Source organism: Balaenoptera ricei, chromosome 1 (assembly GCF_028023285.1).
Source record: "Balaenoptera ricei isolate mBalRic1 chromosome 1, mBalRic1.hap2, whole genome shotgun sequence".
Lineage (NCBI taxonomy): Eukaryota > Metazoa > Chordata > Mammalia > Artiodactyla > Balaenopteridae > Balaenoptera > Balaenoptera ricei.
The window spans coordinates 117900096-117919412 of record NC_082639.1 but is presented as its reverse complement, the minus strand read 5'-3'; the positions used below and the strand labels follow the sequence as shown (position 1 = coordinate 117919412).

The following is a 19317-nucleotide window of genomic DNA, read 5'->3' as shown; positions in this document are numbered from 1 at the left end:
AACATCATGCCTTCAACAAAAATGTATTCAGTCTCCATTAAGTGCTGTGGACTGTCCTAGCACGGATGACTGAGACAAGATTATAAAACAAGTCTGACTTTCCAGGAGTTCACAGACTACAGCTCTTGTCCTGTCCCTCAATTTAACACATTTACTGAATCCTTGGCACACAGCAGGCTTCAACTGATGCTTCTTGAATTGACGCTTACAATTTAGTTAAGGAGATAAGATGTGTACAAATTATGAGTACACAAGCTATAATAAAGGGACTAGCAGAGGCTGAGGAAGAACAGAAGGGAGGGGCTTCCCTGGTGGCGCAGTGGTTGAGAGTCTGCCTGCTAATGCAGGGGACACGGGTTCGAGCCCTGGTCTGGGAAGATCCCACATGCCGCAGAGCAACTGGGCCCGTGAGCCACAACTACTGAGCCTGCGCGTCTGGAGCCTGTGCTCCGCAACAAGAGAGGCCGCGATAGTGAGAGGCCCACACACTGCAATGAAGAGTGGCCCCCGCTTGCCGCAACTGGAGAAAGCCCTCGCACAGAAATGAAGACCCAACACAGCCAAAAATAAATAAATAAATAAATAAAAATTAAAGGTGCTAATAATTTGAAAAAAAAAAAAAAAGAACAGAAGGGAGAAACATTAATTTTAGGTGGGAGGAGCTGAGAAGTCTTCATGGAAGATGTGGCATTTGAGGTCAGTTTTGAAAGACGAGTAAGATTTTGACAGGTAGAGTCGGGGGTGAGTGTGTGTGTGGAAAATATTCTACCTGAAATGACCCCCCACCTTGCTGTTCTTGGCTCCTCCTTCCTGCCCCTCTCCAGACAAAGGATCCCACTGCAAGATTTTAACCCGTATGTATCTTCTCTTCTCTCCTGTCTACCTGTATATCTATTTTTAGCTCCAGTATGCCAGCAATCGTGCCCCTCCCCATTCCTCAGTTTTCAGGGAGTTCAGAGTCTGCCCCCTCCTCTGGCTATGCCAGCTAGGCCAGTAAGTTTTTGTGTAACTTGGCGGTTACATTATATGCATCCAACATGGAAACGCGTGGTCTTACGGGTCTGAGTATACCTATAGGGATATAAGGACAGAGTATTTGGAATCAAGATTGTCCTTGCAAAGTCCGGACATGTGGCTTTGTCCAATGACCATGGGATAAATGGATAGAATGACCATGGAGATGGTGGAAAGGAACCCCTTCCCACTCAGGTAGTGCTGACGCACTTTGGGGACTTCTGGCCAGTAATGAGAAGGTGTTGATGCTGAGAGAGGGTCCTGCTAGGGAGGCCAGGAATCTGTGGGGTTAATTCCTTGGTCAATCCCTTGGCTTATCCTCTGTGGGGGAGGGGTGAAGCGGAGGGGGTCACTTAAGTTCCATCTGAGGGGTCTTTGAACTAACTCCCTGCCTCAGGGATAGGGATGTCTGATACTACCTAAGTTGTGTGTCCTCCAGCAAGCCCCTTCCTCACTCTGGGCCTCTGTTTTCTTGTCTGATGGATGAGGTATTTGGGCCAGTACTGTCCTCAGTTCTGGCCTTCTCTGATTCTGGTTCCCAAGCTGAACCCCTCTGGGAGATTGGGGAACTCGGCAAGGCCCCGGGGGAAGGCAGCAAGGCTGGCTGGGGTGTGGGATGCTTGGGTTCCTTTCCACCCACAAGGGCCTTGCCCCTGTTCCTCCTGGCCTGGCGCCTCCCTCTTCGAGTCACGCCAGGCCTTCTCCTACCCAGCCCCCAGCCCCCCAGCCCCCCCCCACCCCCACCCTCCCCCTCCTTTCCTCTCTGGTCACAGCCCCTTCCACACACTGCCAGGTAAAGCCTGGAGCTGACGATGGGATCCCACCCCCCAGGTCCTTCCCTCCTTCCCTCCCTCTCTGGCACCCATTAGCCAGCGCAGGCTGCGGGGGTGGCGGCTGCCTAGTCTCCGCGCCAGGCCCAGCCCCCAGAGACGCACCTGTTCTGACCTGCTAAGCAGGTTCCCAAGTTTCTGCTGTCGTTGTTGGCCACGGCGTGGGAAGCAGCTCTGGGGGAGCTTGGAGCTCCCGATCACGGCTACTTGCGGGTAGCTACGGTTGGGTGGGTGGAACGGGGCCGGGTCCCCGAGTGGAGACCCTAGTGGGATAGGCAGGTGCGTCAGTGCCTGAGGACTCTGTGACTTCCTGCGTTCTGGGTCGGTGCCCAATCCAGCTCTAGAGCCGGCTCCCAGGGAGAACTCGGTGGAACTTCAGAAACACCGGGCAGCTCTGCCTCTTGACCGATGCCTCTGTCCCTGGGAGCCGAGATGTGCGGGCCTGAGACCTGCCTGCTGCTACTGCTCCTGGCATCGTTTACAGGTAGGACTTGCTTCAGGATCCTTGCTTCTGAGCCCAAGCCAACACACACACACACACACACACACACACACACACACACATACACGCACGCACACGTACATATTCCCTTTCCTTTTACTCGGAACTGAGGAATCAATCTCTCTCTCCCACCTCCAGCTGATAGTAGTGCCCCGAGAAGAGCCACTGTAGCTCTCCTGCTTCATGTCCCCTTCCAGCCCCAGGCCAGGTCATTGGGTCTGGGGTCCCTGACCACCTCAGCCAGAGGGCTGAAGCTGCCTCGTAGGGAAGAGACACGGTGACCCATTGCAGGTGGCCAGGGAGGTAGAACTGGTGGGGACCCTTTCACCCCAGGTTTTCCTGGAGGCTCCCTCGCCTACCCTCTGGGCTCCAGAACTGCTGACTGGGGCTGCAGCTGACTCAGGGCTGAGCTGGTTTCCCCAGTCATCAAGGTGTAGGAAGCCTGATGCCCGGAGAGTGGACAGTGTCTTTCTATCTCCTTCTCCTCTCTTCACGATATCCTAGAATACTGTTGGGTGACTACAGGGGAGCTGGAAGCTCTTCTCACTCTGGCCCCCTCTGGCCCTGAGCACACTATGAGGTGCCAGGGTGGGAATCAGGTGGTTACTCAGAAGAGTGGGGGTCTAGGGTAGGGTACTCTTTTGTTTATCCCCTGTCCCCCCATTTTCTCAACTAGATGCCTTGTATTACTCTCGTGTAATGTATATACAGAAGATATAAATGATAGGAATTTATAATCTTCAGAGCGGGGGAGAGTATATGTGTGTGGGCGTGCGTGTACATAATGAGACCACGGTAGGTAGGGTTCCATAGGCTGTTCCCAGGATAATGGGCAACTGAGAAATCTTTCTCCTTGGAAAGACAAGGCCTTATCTATATGGGACAGTTTGATTCCCAGTCCCAGGATCAGCAGTGACGGAGCCTCAGTTGTCCAGCAGGGCCTAGCAGTGATGTCCCCCAACCTCCATCCCCAGCTAAAGCTGTGCGGAGGAGAGTGAGGTCTAGACGTGTGGATGGGTAGGGGCTGCTTCTGCCCTGATCTTATAATGGAAGGGCTGTTGGCCCAGCCTCCAATCACAGGTTACTGAAACTCCAAGCCCTGCCACCCCCCCTACCCCCCACATCTTAGTTCCCATCTTCCAGACAACCTTCTCACTCGCTTCGGCCAAGAGGGTGGGGCCTGGTTGCTGAAGCCGGGGAACTCGGCAGTCACTTTCCTGTAGGATCTACCCACGCCTAAAGAATGGAGCCATGATGTCTCAGGACTCAGAAGGTACCAAAGAGATCATCGATTCAACTCCCTCATTTTACAGATGGGAAAACTGAAAGAAACAGATAGGCAAGTGAGCTAACAAGACTACTCAGTGTTAGAAGCGTAACCAGGGTTAGCGTCTTGGTCTCCCAGTTCCTAGTTCATGAAAGCATAGTGCCTCTGAGTGCACACTGGGGATAGCCAGGGTGCTGGATGCTGGAGATGCAGCAGTGAACAAGACAAAGTCCCCGCTTTCTTTTCCCATGAAACGAAGCTGTTCTTTCTCAGAGAAGCCAGGGAAGGGTAGAGGAGACCCCTTCTAGTTAGGGCTTCACCTCAACCTTGCCCAGTACCTGGACAGGTGCTGTGGCTACCCGGCTCTGGGGAAGCTGGTGCCCAGTGAGCCACGCTCTACTGCTATAACCTGCACAGAGCTGGAGGGCGCTCTGAAGGCTGGAACTCAGGCTCCAGGTGCCTAGCCCGAGGATCAGATGCACCCACCTAACTGCCACCTCCATTCTGGCTCCTCTGTAGGCATCTCCTCAATGGCCCCCAGGAAACTAGCGTGTTTCTTGTCTCTGAAAAAGCCTTGGACTGGGAAGTCAGGAGTCTTGGGTTCTGGTCCCTTTCCTGCAATTAATTTGCTACACAACCTTGGGCAACGAAGAAACTAGACTTCAGTAGACCAGATGACCCCTATAGGCCTTCCAGTTCTGAAAGCCTGTGGCTGCGTAAATATCAAGCCCTGAACTGAAGGTGGGTGCTGGGTGCTGGAAGAGGCGGTCAGTCTGGCTGTGGTGACAGAAGGGGGAAATGTCCTGACTCCATTTCTCAGTGGGGACCAAGGGTAGATTTACCCTGGATACTGTCTTCTGCCCCTGCACTGCTGAAAATTAGTACCCCCACCAAGTCCTGGGCCATTAGAGCTCTGAGCCCCAGGGCCCTGCCCCACCCCTGACAGGGAAAGGAGCCCAGGCTAGGGAGGCACCTCAACACCACAGCTCTTTGCCTCTCCTTAATGGGATGAGTTTCCAGGTAAGGTCCCCTCCCTTCTCCCTCCCCATCTCCTGCCCTGGGGCTGAGGGACCTAAATCTACAGATACCCCTCCAATAGGATCCTAGTTCCTAGATCTTTTTTTTTTTTTTTTTTTAATTTATTTATTTATTTATTTATTTTTGGCTGTGTTGGGTCCTCGTCTCTCTGCGAGGGCTTTCCCTAGCTGTGGAGAGCGGGGGCCACTCTTCATCGCGGAGCGCGGGCCTCTTACTATTGCGGCCTCTCTTGTTGCGGAGCACAGGCTCCAGACCCGCAGGCTCAGTAGTTGTGGCTCACGGGCCCAGTCGCTCCGCGGTACGTGGGATCCTCCCAGACCAGGGCTCGAACCTGTGTCCCCTCCATTGGCAGGCGGATTCTCAACCACTGCACCACCAGGGAAGCCCCCTAGATCTTTTTTGGGGCCCAACTGAGCCCTGCAGGACCCCAGAGGGCACGGGGTTCTCTGAATTCTGAAGTCTGTCCTCTGAGGGTTAGGACCAGCTTTCTGTCTAAAGTTAGTTTCCTAGAAAGGGAAGGGCCCCATCCCTGCTTTTCTACTCCTGTTTACAGAGGGGGGCAGGCCCTTTCCTGTAGGATCTACCCAAAACCAGGGAAGCTAGAAAGGGAGGCTAGCTTCCCTGCCCAAGGTGGGGAGAACTAGGGGGAATCCCAGGGAAGCCCTGTGGCCCCATTGACCTTGGTCCCACCCCAGTGTTTCAGGGAGCTGGGCTAAGGGGACCCCAGCCACAGAGATGGCAGTGAGGGGCTCATAGTAGAGTCCACAGTCCCAGCCTCTAGACCCCAGCCTCGGGATCCTGGGGTCCTCCAGGCAAAGTGAAGGGGGGTCAGCCACCTTGGGGAGCCAGCCTAGTGAGGAGAGAATGCCTGGGCTTCCCGGCCTTCCAAACTTGCCCTGATGCTGACCAAAGTCTGGACAGAGAGAAGGGGTGAGGGTGGGGTGGGGAGCTGAGTCAGGAGGGAAGGGAGGAGAGGAGCCTAGGGGCTGGATCTGGGAACAGAATCTAAAATGCGAAGGTCAAGTTCAGAACTGGGGGCAAGCCACCAAGCCTCCTGGAGCAGGGCTGTGCAGGAGGGGGTCAGGGTCACTCTTTCACTGAGGCAGGGAGCCTCTGGCCTCAGAAGTTTACCCACAGTTCTCAGGCCACCCTCCTCCCCTCTTGCCTTTAAAACTGGCTGGCGTGTCCTGAGAGCTGGGTTGAGGCTGTGATTTGGGGCGGGGCAGAGCTGGCCACACTTGCAGAGATGGGGGAGGGGGTGGTTGGTTGGCTGGCAGGACTGGGGAGGGGGTTAGGATCTCAGGAGTTTGGGAGAAGCGGAATTCTGGGTCTCCCACCCACAGTGTGGCTGTTTTGGTGACTCAACCAGGCTCAGACTCTGGCTCTGGGGGCTTTAGGGGACTTATCTGTGCTGGGAGCTGTGTCTGGGCCAGAGCTGGGGCTGCCTCAAGGCCTGTCCTGCCCCATTGTTCTCACCTCCCTTTGTGATTGGTGCGGCCCCCCTCCCCATCTACTAATCTGTGGTGGGCGCTTTGCCCGGGTTGGGAAACTCTCACTAAGCTGGGGGGCTTAGGACAATGTGGGGTAAATGTGAGGGAGGTGGATGAATGCAGAGGGAGAATCTGCTGGTTTTCAAAGTTCCTTAGCATTCCAAGGCCAAGGTTATGGGGGGAAGGATGGAAGAAAAAAAGTGCTGGGTTGTGTATATCACCTGTCCCGAATGGGGGGCTTCAGGGCTCCCCTCCCACGTCCTTTCTTATCCCAAACTCACCCACATATTCCACCTGTCTCTGGTGGAGGCTGCTTCTGTGGGGTGAGGGGAGGCAAGAGTTAACAAAGGAGAGTGAGACCCTAGACAGCTTGGACCCCTCCCCCTAGCCCCAGGCAGGGTCTCCCCCCACCGCTTCCCACCCAACCTACACCAGACAACCCTCACCCCAGGCCTGGAGCTAGAGCTGGTTTTTCTGGTGGTGGCAGCAGCAGAGGCCTGACAGTGATTCCCAGGGAGAGGCCTCCTTGGGGGGCCAGAGGTGCTGGGGGGCCTGGGGGCGTGGCTGGGGGGTGAGAAGGGTGAGGGTCCTTCTAGTAGGAACCTGAGGAGCAAGGGTAGAGAGAGCTTTTGTTTTGTTCTGCTGGGGAGTCCTTGATGGCTATTTCCCATCACCCTGGAGGGGCAGTGACCTCATCTCTGGGTCCCTCCACCTGAGAGGCATCTGCCCTCAAGTCTGGGGTGGGGTGGGGAGGGATGCCTGGGCGACACTCCAGACGGGTGCAGAGGCGAAGGCGCCGAGCCGCACACCACTGACCTAAGGCAGCTGAGACAGACAGCCGTGCAGAAGCCAAGAGAAACCGACATCAAAATATTTACTATGTGTGCACATTCACACACACACGCCGTTTCGTAGCTCGCTCTGGATGCAGACAAGCGCACACGCTTTCCTGAAGATAAGACATGAACACATATATGTGCAAAACGCCCCCAAGTTCATGCAAAGAGACAGCCTCTCCTGCATGCGAAACAGCACTGAGACTCACCAGACCCTCACCCAAAGATGTACGTTCAGATGCAAAAGGCTCACACATATTCCCTTCTTCCTCCTCACAGGCCCATCTCTAGGACCTCACTGTGTACCCCTAGATGTACTAGCAGGGGATGCTGAAGGTGAAAGGCTCCTCAGAAAGAAAAGCCTCCTTCCCCAGAGATGCTGTCATCTGCAGCTGCCAGCCTCAGTTTCCCCTCTGGAGATCAGAGGCCAGGCCTCACACAGATAGGAAAGTTGGGACCCAGGCGCTGGGTGGGGAGCAGGCAGCCAGCCCCAGCCAGGAATGGAGGGCCTGTCTGGGAGCAGGCAGGGTACACAGAGGGCAGGGCCCCAAAGAGGCCCGTGGGGGCTTGGCCAGGGGTGGGGGAGGCTGAGGGCAGGGATCCCGTCTGGCCAGTTGGGCCTGTTCTCTCCCTTGCGCAAGGTGGTGGCTGGTGGTGACTGAGGCTAGGCCTGTTGTGCAGCAGTGGCTGAATCACCAAGGCTCCTGACCAGCGTCCTGGTACTTCCAGAAGGAGGGGAGGGGAGGGGAGGGGAGGGGAGGGTCAGAGGTAGGAGTGCCCAGCCAGCAGAGTCCACCAGGCTCAGGAAACCATTTGCAGCAGAAGGGTCTGTGGGCCTGGCCTGGCTACGACATGCCCCCAGGGTGACCTCACCAGGCAGGCGGTGTGTCTCCTTTGCTCTGGTGACATCATCATGCTGACGCTGGGCGGGCACTGGGTGGGGGAGAAGAAGGGGGAGGCAGTCCTGGCCTACCCTACCCTGGGAGTTTGAGCTTCTGGGTCCACTGAGCTCAGGGCAGGGTTTCTAAAGCCCAAGTTCTCTTTTCATCTCTTGCAGCCTGTGTGTGTGTGTGTGTGTGTGTGTGTGTGTGTGTGTGTGTGTGTAAGTGAAGGAAGGCATTGCTCAAGCTGAGATGCTCCCACTCAACAGTGGATTTAGGACAATGGGGAGCTCACGCAGAAGGGACTTTCTGGTTTTACTGGGTTTCTCATCCGGCAAAGCTTGGGCTTATCACTTGGGATCACGGGGCTCTTGGACCCACAGGTAGGGATGTGGAAGATTGAACTCAGACATGTGCTGGGGACTTGATGCATGTTGTACCCTAAGAAGGTAGTTTTGGGAATTCCCTGGCAATTCAGTGGTTAGGACTCCGAGCTTCCACTGCAGGGGGCATGAGTTCGATCCCTGGTTGGGGAACTAAGATCCTGCATGCCGCTGTGTGGCAAAAAAAAAAAAAAAAAAGAAGGTATTTTTTTGGGGGGGAAATGTGAGTGATTAGTGGTGGGGAGGGGCCAGCTGGTTGGCAAGTGTAGGGATGGGGATGGGAAATATGCCATCTGACATTGTCCCAGAATTAGTCTTTGAAAGGGTTTGAGTGTCCCAGTGGAGCAGGGCTTGGACTCCCTGTGACCTGCATGGACACCAGTGTTCGAAGCAGAGGAAGTACTGGGAAGCCCCTATCTCAACCGCACCTCCAGCCCTTCCTTGGCAGCCCTGCTCCCTCTGGCGCCAGGAGGAGGTGTCTGGGAGAGGTGCAGATGGTTAGCTGGACTCCCAGGCTGGGCTGGGTGGGACCAACATCAGCTTAGGCAGGTCAGGGCCCTGGTATCTGGCCCTGCAGGTCTGTCCTGTCCCGTTTGGGCCCTCCCAGCTCCCAACAGCATCCTCCCTTCCTCCTCCCTTGCTAGCAGGGCCATGGGACCCCCTTCCTCTGTCCCACGCTCTGCCTCACTGGAACCCTCTGGTCCACTCTAGTGGGGCTTCACTTTCTCCCTCCATGCCTGACCCCCTCCATCCCCTTCCTTCTCCCTAGGTCCAGTCTGGAGGTACTCCCTTTGGCAGAGAACCCAGGTAGCCAGCCTATCCTGTCTCCACCCTAAGGTTGCCATGCCAACCCCCTCCCTGCCCAGCCCAACCAAAGACTGCACAGTCCTCCTCATTCTACCCTTTCCTTCTTCTGCCTGTCTCTCGCATTCATTCATTCACCCACCCATTCACTCAGTCAGTCAGTCAATAAACATTAATTGAGCACCAATTATGTGCCAGGAATGCAGACCACTGAGCACTAAATCAGAAACCATGTTTCCATATGTGACGTAAGACCGAGTTTATACTCTCGAGGTTCTCAATCTGGTGGAAGAGGCAGACAAGAAAATAGCAAATACAATCTGTGGTATAAAGTACTACGATGGGTCAAAGCAGGGTGCCAGAGGAGAACAGAGGAAGGGCACCTCACTCTGCCTGAGGTGGGGGTGGGGGGAGGGAGGACTCCAGGAGCAAGTGATGTCTAAGCAGAGTCTTCAAGGATGAGTAGGAGCTGCCAGACTTAGGGAGGAGGGCGTTCCAGGAAGGAGCACAGTGTGAGCAAGGTGAGGGCCAGCAGGGTGTGTGAAGTGCTGGCCACAGGCAGGAGCTTTGAACTTTTGGGAATTGCTGGATATGCATTCCAACTCAAGGAACTCTTGCCATCCCAGAGAGCATTCACTCTGTCCACAACCCTCAGCCCCCAGCCCTCTGTTTCACACGCTTTATTCCACAACTCCAAATTTCTTTCTTCCCAGCCATGAGATTCCCCAGCCATGCCTCCCTCATAAGTTACTTATCCTAGAAACCTAGGAGTTGTCTTTGAGTCTTTTCTCTCTCTTTCTGGTCAGTGACCAAATCCTGCCAAATTTCCCCTGGAACTGTCCCGTCCTCTCAGCAGGACGGCAGCTGCAGGGTCCTGGTGGGTCTCCTGTCCCCAGTCTCCCTACTTTCTAGTCTGAGGGCACATGCCCATTGGCTTCATGCTTTAGTGACTCCCTATTTCATCTTGGCCAACTCTGAATTCCTTTGCCTGGTATGGAAGGTCCTGGATGATTTTGCTCTGACCAGATGTCCTGCTCCTGCTCAACACACACCCTCTGCCTTAGTTTTGTCCTCTCCTCTCTGCTTCCTGAACCAGCCAGCCTCTCCACCTCCTTGGGGTTTGCCCACCTTGGTCCCTTACCTGGGACCCCTTTCCAGGTCTCATCCCCTTCTGATTCTACCCAACTCATGCATGAGCCCCTCCCATGTGACTCGGGACCACTGTGACTGTCCCATCCCACGACTAACCTGCAACACACAACTAAGCACTAAATCAGAAACCGTCATAAGTGTTTCCATAGCTGTCTCCATACATATCTCTTCTTCCAGAATAGAGCTCAGGTTCTATGAGTGCAGGAAATGCATCCTTCTTTGCAGATAAGGCTACATGATAGATACCCCTGAGTGCTTCATACTGTTCCTTGTCAATGCACAAAACACTCGCCTTTTGTCACTGGTCCCTATCTCTGGTCCTCCAATTCTGGCTCACGGTTCTGACCCTGTCATGTGTGTCTGTCCTGACCTCGTATCTCTGGGCCTCTGACCTGGGGCCTTTCTGTCTTCAGTGAATTGCTCATTCCTGTCTCTGAGCCTTGGTTTGTGCCATTCCTCCCACATAGGATACCTTCTTCTCTCTGGGAATCCAGGTCTCTCATCTTGAAGCCATGAAAAGACTGTTCCGAAGGGCCTGCTGGGATGGACCCTTCCTACACTACATGCCCCATCCCAGACACCAACTGTTCTCGACCCTTGCCTTGGCTCCTGGCCACACTTTCTGAAAGCATTCACTTTTCCCCCCCTTGGTAGGTTGAGCCTTCTGTAAATGTTTGTCCGTGGCTTCCCGTCTTTGTGTGCACAAAATCCATTTCCCTGAGCTCCCTGAGGGCAGAGGCTGGGTCTCTCCTCCTGTTAGAGCCCCCACCTTACAATTGCTCAGGATACAATCCTGGGCTGAGAGAGGGTGTGACTCTTCCACGTACCACCTGTGTGGCCTTAGGCAAGTCACTTCCTGTCTCTGGGTCTCAGTTTTCTCATCTGTTAAACGGCGATAATAACGCCTGCCTGTTGGGAATGTTTTGTGGATCTAATGAGGTGATGGACTGAACGCGCTTTGCAAGCATAAAGTGCTCCGGGAGTTCCAGGCTGCCTTTGTGGACATTATCATTGTGGATAAGTGTTCCCCCGGCTCTGGCAGCGCCCCTAATCCTGGCTGCTTCTGTCTGCCCCACTGCAGGTCGGTGCCCGGCGGGCGAGCTGGAGACCTCGGACTTGGTGACCGTGGTGCTGGGCCAGGACGCAAAACTCCCCTGCTTCTACCGAGGGGACCCGGGCGAGCAGGTGGAGCAAGTGGCGTGGGCTCGTGTGGATGCGGACGAGGGCGGCCAGGAGCTGGCACTTCTGAACTCTAAATACGGGCTGCACGTGAGCTCAACCTACGAGGGCCGCGTGGAAGAGCCGCCTCCCCCAAGGAACCCCCTGGACGGTGCGGTGCTTCTGCGCAACGCGGTGCAGGCGGACGAGGGCGAGTACGAGTGTCGCGTCAGTACCTTCCCTGCCGGCAGCTTCCAGGCGCGGCTTCGGCTCCGCGTGCTGGGTAAGTGGGGCCCCTTGGGCATGGGGGCGGGGGTGCTGTGTGTGCAGAAGCACCAGGTCCTCAGGCCCCGGGTCTTGGAGGGCAGAAGCTGGAGGCGGGGGGATGCAGAGATGGAGACTGCAGAGATGGAGGGGGCAGAGGCGGAACAGGAAGAAGAGGTGGGGCCCTGTAGGGATGAGGGAGCTTCATTTAGCCACCTCCACTCAACCCTAATCCAGAAGTTCTCTCCAAGTGACCCCAAAAGCTTGATACTGCTTGGTCAGCCTTGGGGAAGAAGCCACGTATTAGGCTGTCCTTCCTTCTGCTGATCTGAAATCTCCCTCTCGGTTACTTTCACCCTCCCCAGCAAGATGGCACAGGCTTATTCTCCCTTCTGCACGACAGCCTTTCCACCAGCTGAGGACCTCTGTCATGCCCCACCCAAACCTCTTCTTCTTCAAGCTAAACGTACAGGTTTCTGCAACAGTTCTGCTAAAGACACTCATTCACCACCCTGGGCTCCATGGTTTTAGAATGTGGTGCCTAGACGTGGACATGCAGACCCAGCTATGACCAGTGGGGCTGTGCATGACCAGTGGGGCTGAGACCTTTCCTGATCTGGACCTTCAGTGAATGTGGTTGGAGACCACAATCACCTTTTAAACCACCACTTTGCACGGATGCCCTAGACTTATGGTCAAGTTAAGTCTTTTCCATTCTGTGCTTGGACTGTTAATGTTATGAAGATAAAAATAAATGAAGGCCTTTATAGTTTCCCTTTATCCACATGGAAGTTAGTAATACTAGCCTTGGTAGAAAAATCTGGGTGTGGATCTTGGCTTCACCACCTAATAGCTAATGATCTGGAATAAATCATTTAACCTCCCTGAGCTTCAGTTTCTTCAGCTGTAAAACACAGATAGTAATACCTGCTTCATGTTTGTTGACAGGATTAAAAGAGACTTTGTAAAGTGTTTAGCACAACTCTGGGCACATAGTAAGTGCTTAATAAATGGTGGCTATTATTATTATTATATAGATGTTATCTGGTTAGTTTTTTTAATTACTTCATTATTTTTATTTAAAAAATGACCCGTACTCATTGTAAAAAATTCAAGCATTGGAGAAAGGTACAAAGTCCGCTGAAATGCTACCACTCATCTGGCATCTTTGTTGATGAAATAAAAGAAGAAAAAGGGGCCTGAAACTCTGTACCTGTGCAAGACTGAACTGGGATGGGGCGGGGCCTCCTGACAGGGGTTGTAAAGGTTGTGACTTCTGCCTCCCCCCAATCTGCAGTGCCTCCCCTTCCCTCGCTGAATCCTGGTCCAGCACTAGAAGAGGGCCAGGGCCTGACACTGGCAGCTTCCTGCACAGCAGAGGGTAGCCCGGCCCCCAGCGTGACCTGGGACACAGAGGTCAAGGGCACAACATCCAGCCGCTCTTTCACGCACTCTCGCTCAGCTGCTGTCACTTCAGAATTCCATCTGGTGCCCAGCCGCAGCATGAATGGACAGCCACTTACCTGCGTGGTGTCCCACCCTGGCCTGCTCCAGGACCAAAGGATCACCCACATCCTCCAAGTGGCCTGTGAGTACCTGGATCTTGGGTAGGGCGCCCCCATGGGCTCCAAGAGGATTGGTGAGATAGTGAGAGACCCTAAGCCACACCAGTCTGGCCAGCCTGGGTCCTGGAGGCCACCTTGTATGGCTGAGAGAGCACCAGTCCAAGGTAGAAGACCTGGAGCCCATCCCAGATGACCTTGGCAAATCACTCTCTGACCTGGTGTCCTTCTGTTTACAAAGGAGCTGGCCCTGCTTCAGGGGTTGTTGGGAGAATCAGATATAAACTTGGAATTAAAAGCATTTTGTAAAATAGACAGTTTAGGATTTGAAGACAGATAGACTTAGGATGAGCCCTAGTTCTGCTATTTACCAGCTGTTATTCAATCTTATTAAGGTTCATTTTCTTCATCAAGAGAAGGAGTATTATTATATCAACTTTACAGGGTTCTGAACGAATGCAGAGCCTCTCGCATAGTGCTTAGTGCGTAGAAGGTGCTCGGTCGACAGTCGATACTGTTTTCCTGGCATTAGACTTTGAGCCTCTCTGGAGGATAGCACTGTTTTCTACTCATACTAACCCAGCATTTGGCACAAAGTAGGTCCTCAACAAATGTTTGTGAAAGAAGTGAATGAACCGGAATTCCCTGGTGGTCCAGTGGTTAGGACTCCATGCTTTTGCTGCCAAAGGCCCGGGTTCGATCCCTGGTCGGGGAACTAAGATCCCACAAGCTGCGCCACACAGCCAAGAAAAAAAAAAAAAAAAAAGAAATGAATGAACTAGTAGGATGGTTAAGCCTTTGATGAATCAGGGAGTGTTTGCTGAGCACCTGTTCTGTGACTAGCGCTATGCTACGGACCACGGGGGAGTCAGAAAAGGTGTGCCACATTGCTGTGCAGAGGGCCTTATAGGCTCATTGCACAGGTAAACCCATGTGGGCTCTCTGAACTTAGAGAGAGGGGAGGGAGCTGTCAGTAAGGTGGGGCTGGGCTAGCTTGGGCCGCAGATGAGTAGGATGGAGAAGGGCAAGGCGAGGCTATTCCAGGCAAAGTGGGGCCTGGGGTGGGGGCCCTTTGAGGAAGAGCATGATCAAAGGCATCCTTTCCATTCTTTCTCCTCCACCTTTCCATTCCAGTCCTTGCTGAGGCCTCTGTGAGGGGCCTTGAAGACCAAAATCTGTGGCAGGTTGGCAGAGAAGGAGCTGTGCTCAAGTGCCTGAGTGAAGGGCAGCCCCCTCCCTCGTACAACTGGACACGGTAAGGGCCTAGCCTGGGACCAGGGTCTTTCCCTCAGGACTAGCACGTACTCACTGTGGGCTGGGACAATATATTCTGAACCCCAAATAAATTGGGGCACATGTTCAGACCAATGCAAGAATATGCATGGTCACCAAACATTGTTATTGGCTTGCACCTGGGAGTGTAGGTAACTGGCAGGGAATTAGCTGATAAGTCCTTGGCTTTTTTTTCCTTAACTTTAAAATTGTGAAATATAATACAGCATTTCAATGTTAATACTTTATATATTTATGTAAGTGCCTAAAGTGAATAAGACCAAAAGATACAGCTGACTGTGACTGTTGTGAAACTAACACGCTTATAGCCACTGCCAGGTTGCTAGCACCTCAGAAGCACCCACCCATCTCTGCCAGTTCCTTGGCTTTTTTTCAGGGTCTGAGATGGCCAGACAATCAGGGAGGGGTCAGGGACACGTGTGCGTGAGCCCATGACAGGCTCACATGTGAGCAGATGAGCCATGCACGTGGCCTTGTGCCTGGGGCTGTGTTCATGTATCCTGCCATGAAACCTCGTGGGTGCTGGGGCATGCAGTCACATTGTCCAAGTACATCTGAGCCCCGATAGGAAAGGACAGTCCTGTTGTGTGGACTTTATATACCGTGTGGACCTGGTACCTAGTGCGGGATGACGTGATGCCTATGGAGCTTGTGGGACGGCACACGTGTGGATCTTCCCCAAGTGTGTGTGTGGGTGCCTGGGTCAGGCTGGGCGGCAGGGAGAAGGGACCTCTGCCTAGACCTGCCTAGGGGAGGGAGGGGCACCGTGGGAACAGCCGGTGGCTCTGGGTGACGTCATGGGGGAGGGAGGTGGAGAGCTGCCCGGGCACGTTGGGTCGTGGCAGTCTCAGCCCGCCCCAGCCAGCACCCATCAGCTTCCCTGTCCTCCAGGCTGGACGGGCCTCTGCCCAGTGGGGTACGAGCAGAAGGAGATACCCTGGGCTTCCCCCCGCTGACCACTGAGCACAGTGGCACCTACGTCTGCCACATCAGCAATGAGCTCGCCTCAAGGGATTCTCAGGTGGTTGTGGTTGTCCTTGGTAAGCACTGGGGCAGAGGCTGGGACCTGGGCCAGGGGCCTGGTGGGGGGACAGGGAGCAAGACAGAGAGAGTGAATTGGGAGAGTAGATATTTGGAGGGGGCTGGACTGCATGTATTTTGCAGAGGGCCAGGCTGAGGGGGTGGTTTGGGACGTGTTTTGTGAGGACAGTGCGTGGGGGGCTGTGGAGTCCGGGGCCCGGTCAGGGATCTGGGCATCTGCCTCAGACAGTGGCCTGTCTCCAGCAGACCCCCAGGATGCCACAGGGAAGCAGGTGGATCTGGTGTCGGCCTCCGTGGTGGTGGTGGGTGTGATCGCCGCACTCTTGTTCTGCCTTCTGGTGGTGGTGGTGGTGCTCATGTCCCGATACCATCGGCGCAAGGCCCAGCAGATGACCCAGAAATAGTGAGTACTGGCCACTCCTGGGCGGGTAGAGTGGGCCAGGAGGTGGGCCAGGACCGAGAAGCGAGAGGAGACTGGGCGGCCTGACATCTGAGGAGCTTGTGGGCCAGAGGTAGGCAGAGCCAGCCTTCTGGGAGATGAGAAGGGCCTTGGGGCCTGGGTCACAGCTGGATGAGGGGGGCCACGCTGCCTGAGTGAGGGTCAGATCCACATGCACGAGTACCACATGGGCACACACACGCTCTGTAGCCGCACCGCCACCTACAGCCACTCACTCACACTTGCAGGGACAACCCAGCGCCCACACCCTCCAGCCCCGGCTCACATAGGCTTGGCCAGGCTAGGTTCACCTTGGGAGGCTACCACTACCCTCAGCTCCTGACCAGGGGGTGTCTTCCCAGTGAGGAGGAGCTGACCCTGACCAGGGAGAACTCCATCCGGAGGCTGCATTCCCATCATCCGGACCCCAAGAACCAGGTGTGTGCCGAGGTTGGATGCATTCTTGGGGCCGGGGCCCCTCTGCGGACCAGAAGCGCAGCCCGCCCCCAGGTCTGGCCGCTGACTCAGCCGCAGCAGGTCTGGCGCTGCTTTGGGTTTGCTGGGCTCCTTCAGAAGGCCCCCTTCAGCACTGGCCTCGACGTTGCTGTGGGAAGCCACCATCAGCACTGGTTTCAGGGTGGGATTAGGGTGGGAAGAGGGTAGGGGTGGGGGAAATGAGGATGTTTGCATCGAGGAGAGAACGGCCAGGTCAGGTTGGGGGAAAGGTGATTGGGGGGGAGGCTGGGGGGAGGATAGAGGCCAAGAGGCTGAGCCCTGTTCTGACTCCTCCCCCATATCCGGGCCCTGCAGCCGGAGGAGAGTGTAGGGCTGAGAGCCGAGGGCCACCCTGATAGTCTCAAGGACAACAGTAGCTGCTCTGTGATGGTGAGGCCCCCGGCCCCACCGGCGTCCCTACCACTCTCCTCAGGCCCCTCTCCGGGTCCCCGATGTGGTGCGTCAGCTGCCCCTTCCCCGGTCCCTGATACCTCACACCCACGCTGCCCCATCCCATCCCCTCCCCGCCCCGCTATGCCTTTGCTCCCTAGTCTCCCCTTCCCCAGGCCTGACATTCATTCCTGGCCCCCCCATCTCTGAGCCGTTGAGCAACCATAACCCCTGCTTGTGCCTGACCTCTGACCCCAGCATACCCCAGCCGACCCCCTCACGTTTGGCTGCCCCGCCTTGGTTCCTGACTTGCCCTCCGCCCTTGGTCTCCAGAGCGAAGAGGCAGAGGGCCGCAGTTACTCCACGCTGACCACAGTGAGGGAGATCGAAACACAGACTGAACTGCTGTCTCCAGGCTCTGGGCGGACAGAGGAGGAGGAAGATCAGGATGAAGGCATCAAACAGGCCATGAACCATTTTGTTCAGGAGAATGGGACCCTGCGGGCCAAGCCCACGGGCAATGGCATCTACATCAATGGGCGGGGGCACCTGGTCTGACCCAGGCTTGCCTCCGTCCCCTAAGCCTGGCTCCCTCTGCTGACATGGAAGGTTTCAGCTCATCCCCGGGGAGCCTCCCTACACACCTCATTTCTTGAGGAAGATGCTCCCCACCCCACTGACTGCTCGACCTTTTCCTCCAGTCCTTCTGTTGGATGATGGAAGGGCTCCGCTTGTTGAGTCCCTCCCACAGCGTGTGCAGGTCACTGTGCGTGCATTTGTGCTTGTTTGAGTGTGCACTGTGTGTGCGCGGAGGGGTGACTGTGCCCACGGTGTGCGTTGTGTTGTCACGTCAGAGTCCAAGTGAACCGTGGTGTGTGTGCCACAGGGTTCAGTGGCTGCATGGGGAACGCCACGGGGGAGCGGTTTGTGTGTCGTGTGGCTGTGTGACCTGTGCCTGTAAAATGCAGGTGTCTTCCTCAGACCCCAGAGCAGTATTAATGATGCAGAGGTTGGAGACGGAAGGTGGAGACTGTGGGCCACGTCCAGGTGTGGGGGCATAGTTGGAGCTGGAATCTGGCCTCCTGAGTGCGGGAGCCGGGCTCCCACCACTTGGGAGCTGTCAGGGCAAGTGTAAAGCAGCGGGCCTAGGGGTCAGCCAGAGGCTCAAACTGTTACAGAAGAAACCCTCCGCCCTCTGGTGGCCTCTGGGCCTGCTGCAGGTACATATTTGCTGTAAATAAACCTGCACAGTGGAGCTTCTTTAAGGACTACTGCCCCAAACGCGTTAATAAGAGAAAAGACTTTTTAAAAACTTTTGATTCATCTGGACATTTATTATTGCAAGGATTGCTTAAAGTGACATCAGCCTACACAAGAATTCAGCAAAGCTAGACCTTGCTCAGGTCCTACCCCGGGGGGGTTAATTCCTGTGGTTCTGAAAGGTGCTCCATCTAAGGCATCTTAATCTAGGCAGGCTCTTGGGAGGGCGCCTAAGAGCTGATGGAGTTTGAAGGAGGGTTGTGCGCCCCTCAGTTACTGGCTATGGGAGGGTAGGTAGGGTCCTTGGCCCTAGCGGTTCCTCAGTTCTTCCCCTAGCCTCATGTTTTCTTAGTTGTATCCACAGTTGTTTGTGATCCCTTGGTAGGGGTGCTGCTAGGACTTGGTGACAAGGGCTCCTGGTTTGGTTGTGGTGTAGGGGAGAGAGAATAGTGATTATAGACCAAGGGAGGTGAAGGAGCTGCTGGGAGCAAGAATGTCTCCTTTTCCCCAGGGGTCTCAGGGTTACTAACTTGGGGTTCTTCCAGCAGTTTCTCTGGTTGGGATTAGATAAGGTCCATTGTTGCCTGCCCCACCCAAATACATTGAACCAGAGTATCTAGATTTAGTGCCCAAACCCTGCTCAGCCTGAACTCTGCTGGATTTCTGGACCAAAGGAGAGACTCTCATCCCCTGCTCTCCAGCCAGCCCAGGACTTTGGATGTGGAACCTGAAGATATGGAATTCTAGTATGTATATTTTGTGTAAATATGTTCATATTTGTACATAAAAAAGATATTCTGTTTTTAAATAAACAGATAAAACCTGTTCTTTCTGGTTCCTGTCTTGCTCCCTGGACTGTGTAAGTCCTGAACCTCAGTGCTGTCTGTCTCAGCACCATCCTCCTTGTGGTCCCAAGTAGCGGAGGAGTTAGTTTGCCTGGAACTATATGGGGGACGGGGGAAAAGAAATGGCCTCCACAAGACCTTCAGCCATCTCTGAGAGTCGAGGTCGGACAGTGGAACTATAAGCCCTTCCAGGACAGGCAGTGCCTTAGTTGGCAGTATTTTATATCCTGTATTGTATCGGAGTCTCACTACAACAGGCCTGGAAAGTAGACAACAGTGTAAACTTTTTACAGTCAAAGAACCCAAAATTCAAATGAGTTCCACAGAATGTTAGAGTTGGAAAGATTTAAAGATCATCTTAGTTCACTCTCTT

The 19317-nt window shown here is 54.7% G+C and overlaps 1 protein-coding gene across 5 annotated transcripts; it reads left to right on the top strand.

The window, feature by feature from the left end:
• Positions 1-1973: 1973 nt before the first annotated feature.
• Positions 1974-18926, top strand: NECTIN4 (nectin cell adhesion molecule 4). 5 transcript variants are annotated; one of them, XM_059934754.1, is made up of 9 exons: positions 1974-2328; positions 11279-11638; positions 12917-13207; positions 14316-14436; positions 15366-15514; positions 15762-15918; positions 16317-16392; positions 16765-16839; positions 17173-18926. In XM_059934754.1, exons 1-9 carry the CDS (start codon positions 2253-2255, stop codon positions 17395-17397), a joined length of 1530 nt encoding a protein of 509 aa, XP_059790737.1. In that variant the 5' UTR covers positions 1974-2252; the 3' UTR covers positions 17398-18926. The 5 variants fall into 5 exon arrangements, with proteins under 5 accessions (XP_059790737.1, XP_059790731.1, XP_059790765.1 ...); XM_059934748.1 differs by having other exon boundaries at positions 15759-15918; XM_059934782.1 differs by having other exon boundaries at positions 15759-15918; positions 16765-16906; positions 17173-17330.
• Positions 18927-19317: the final 391 nt, after the last annotated feature.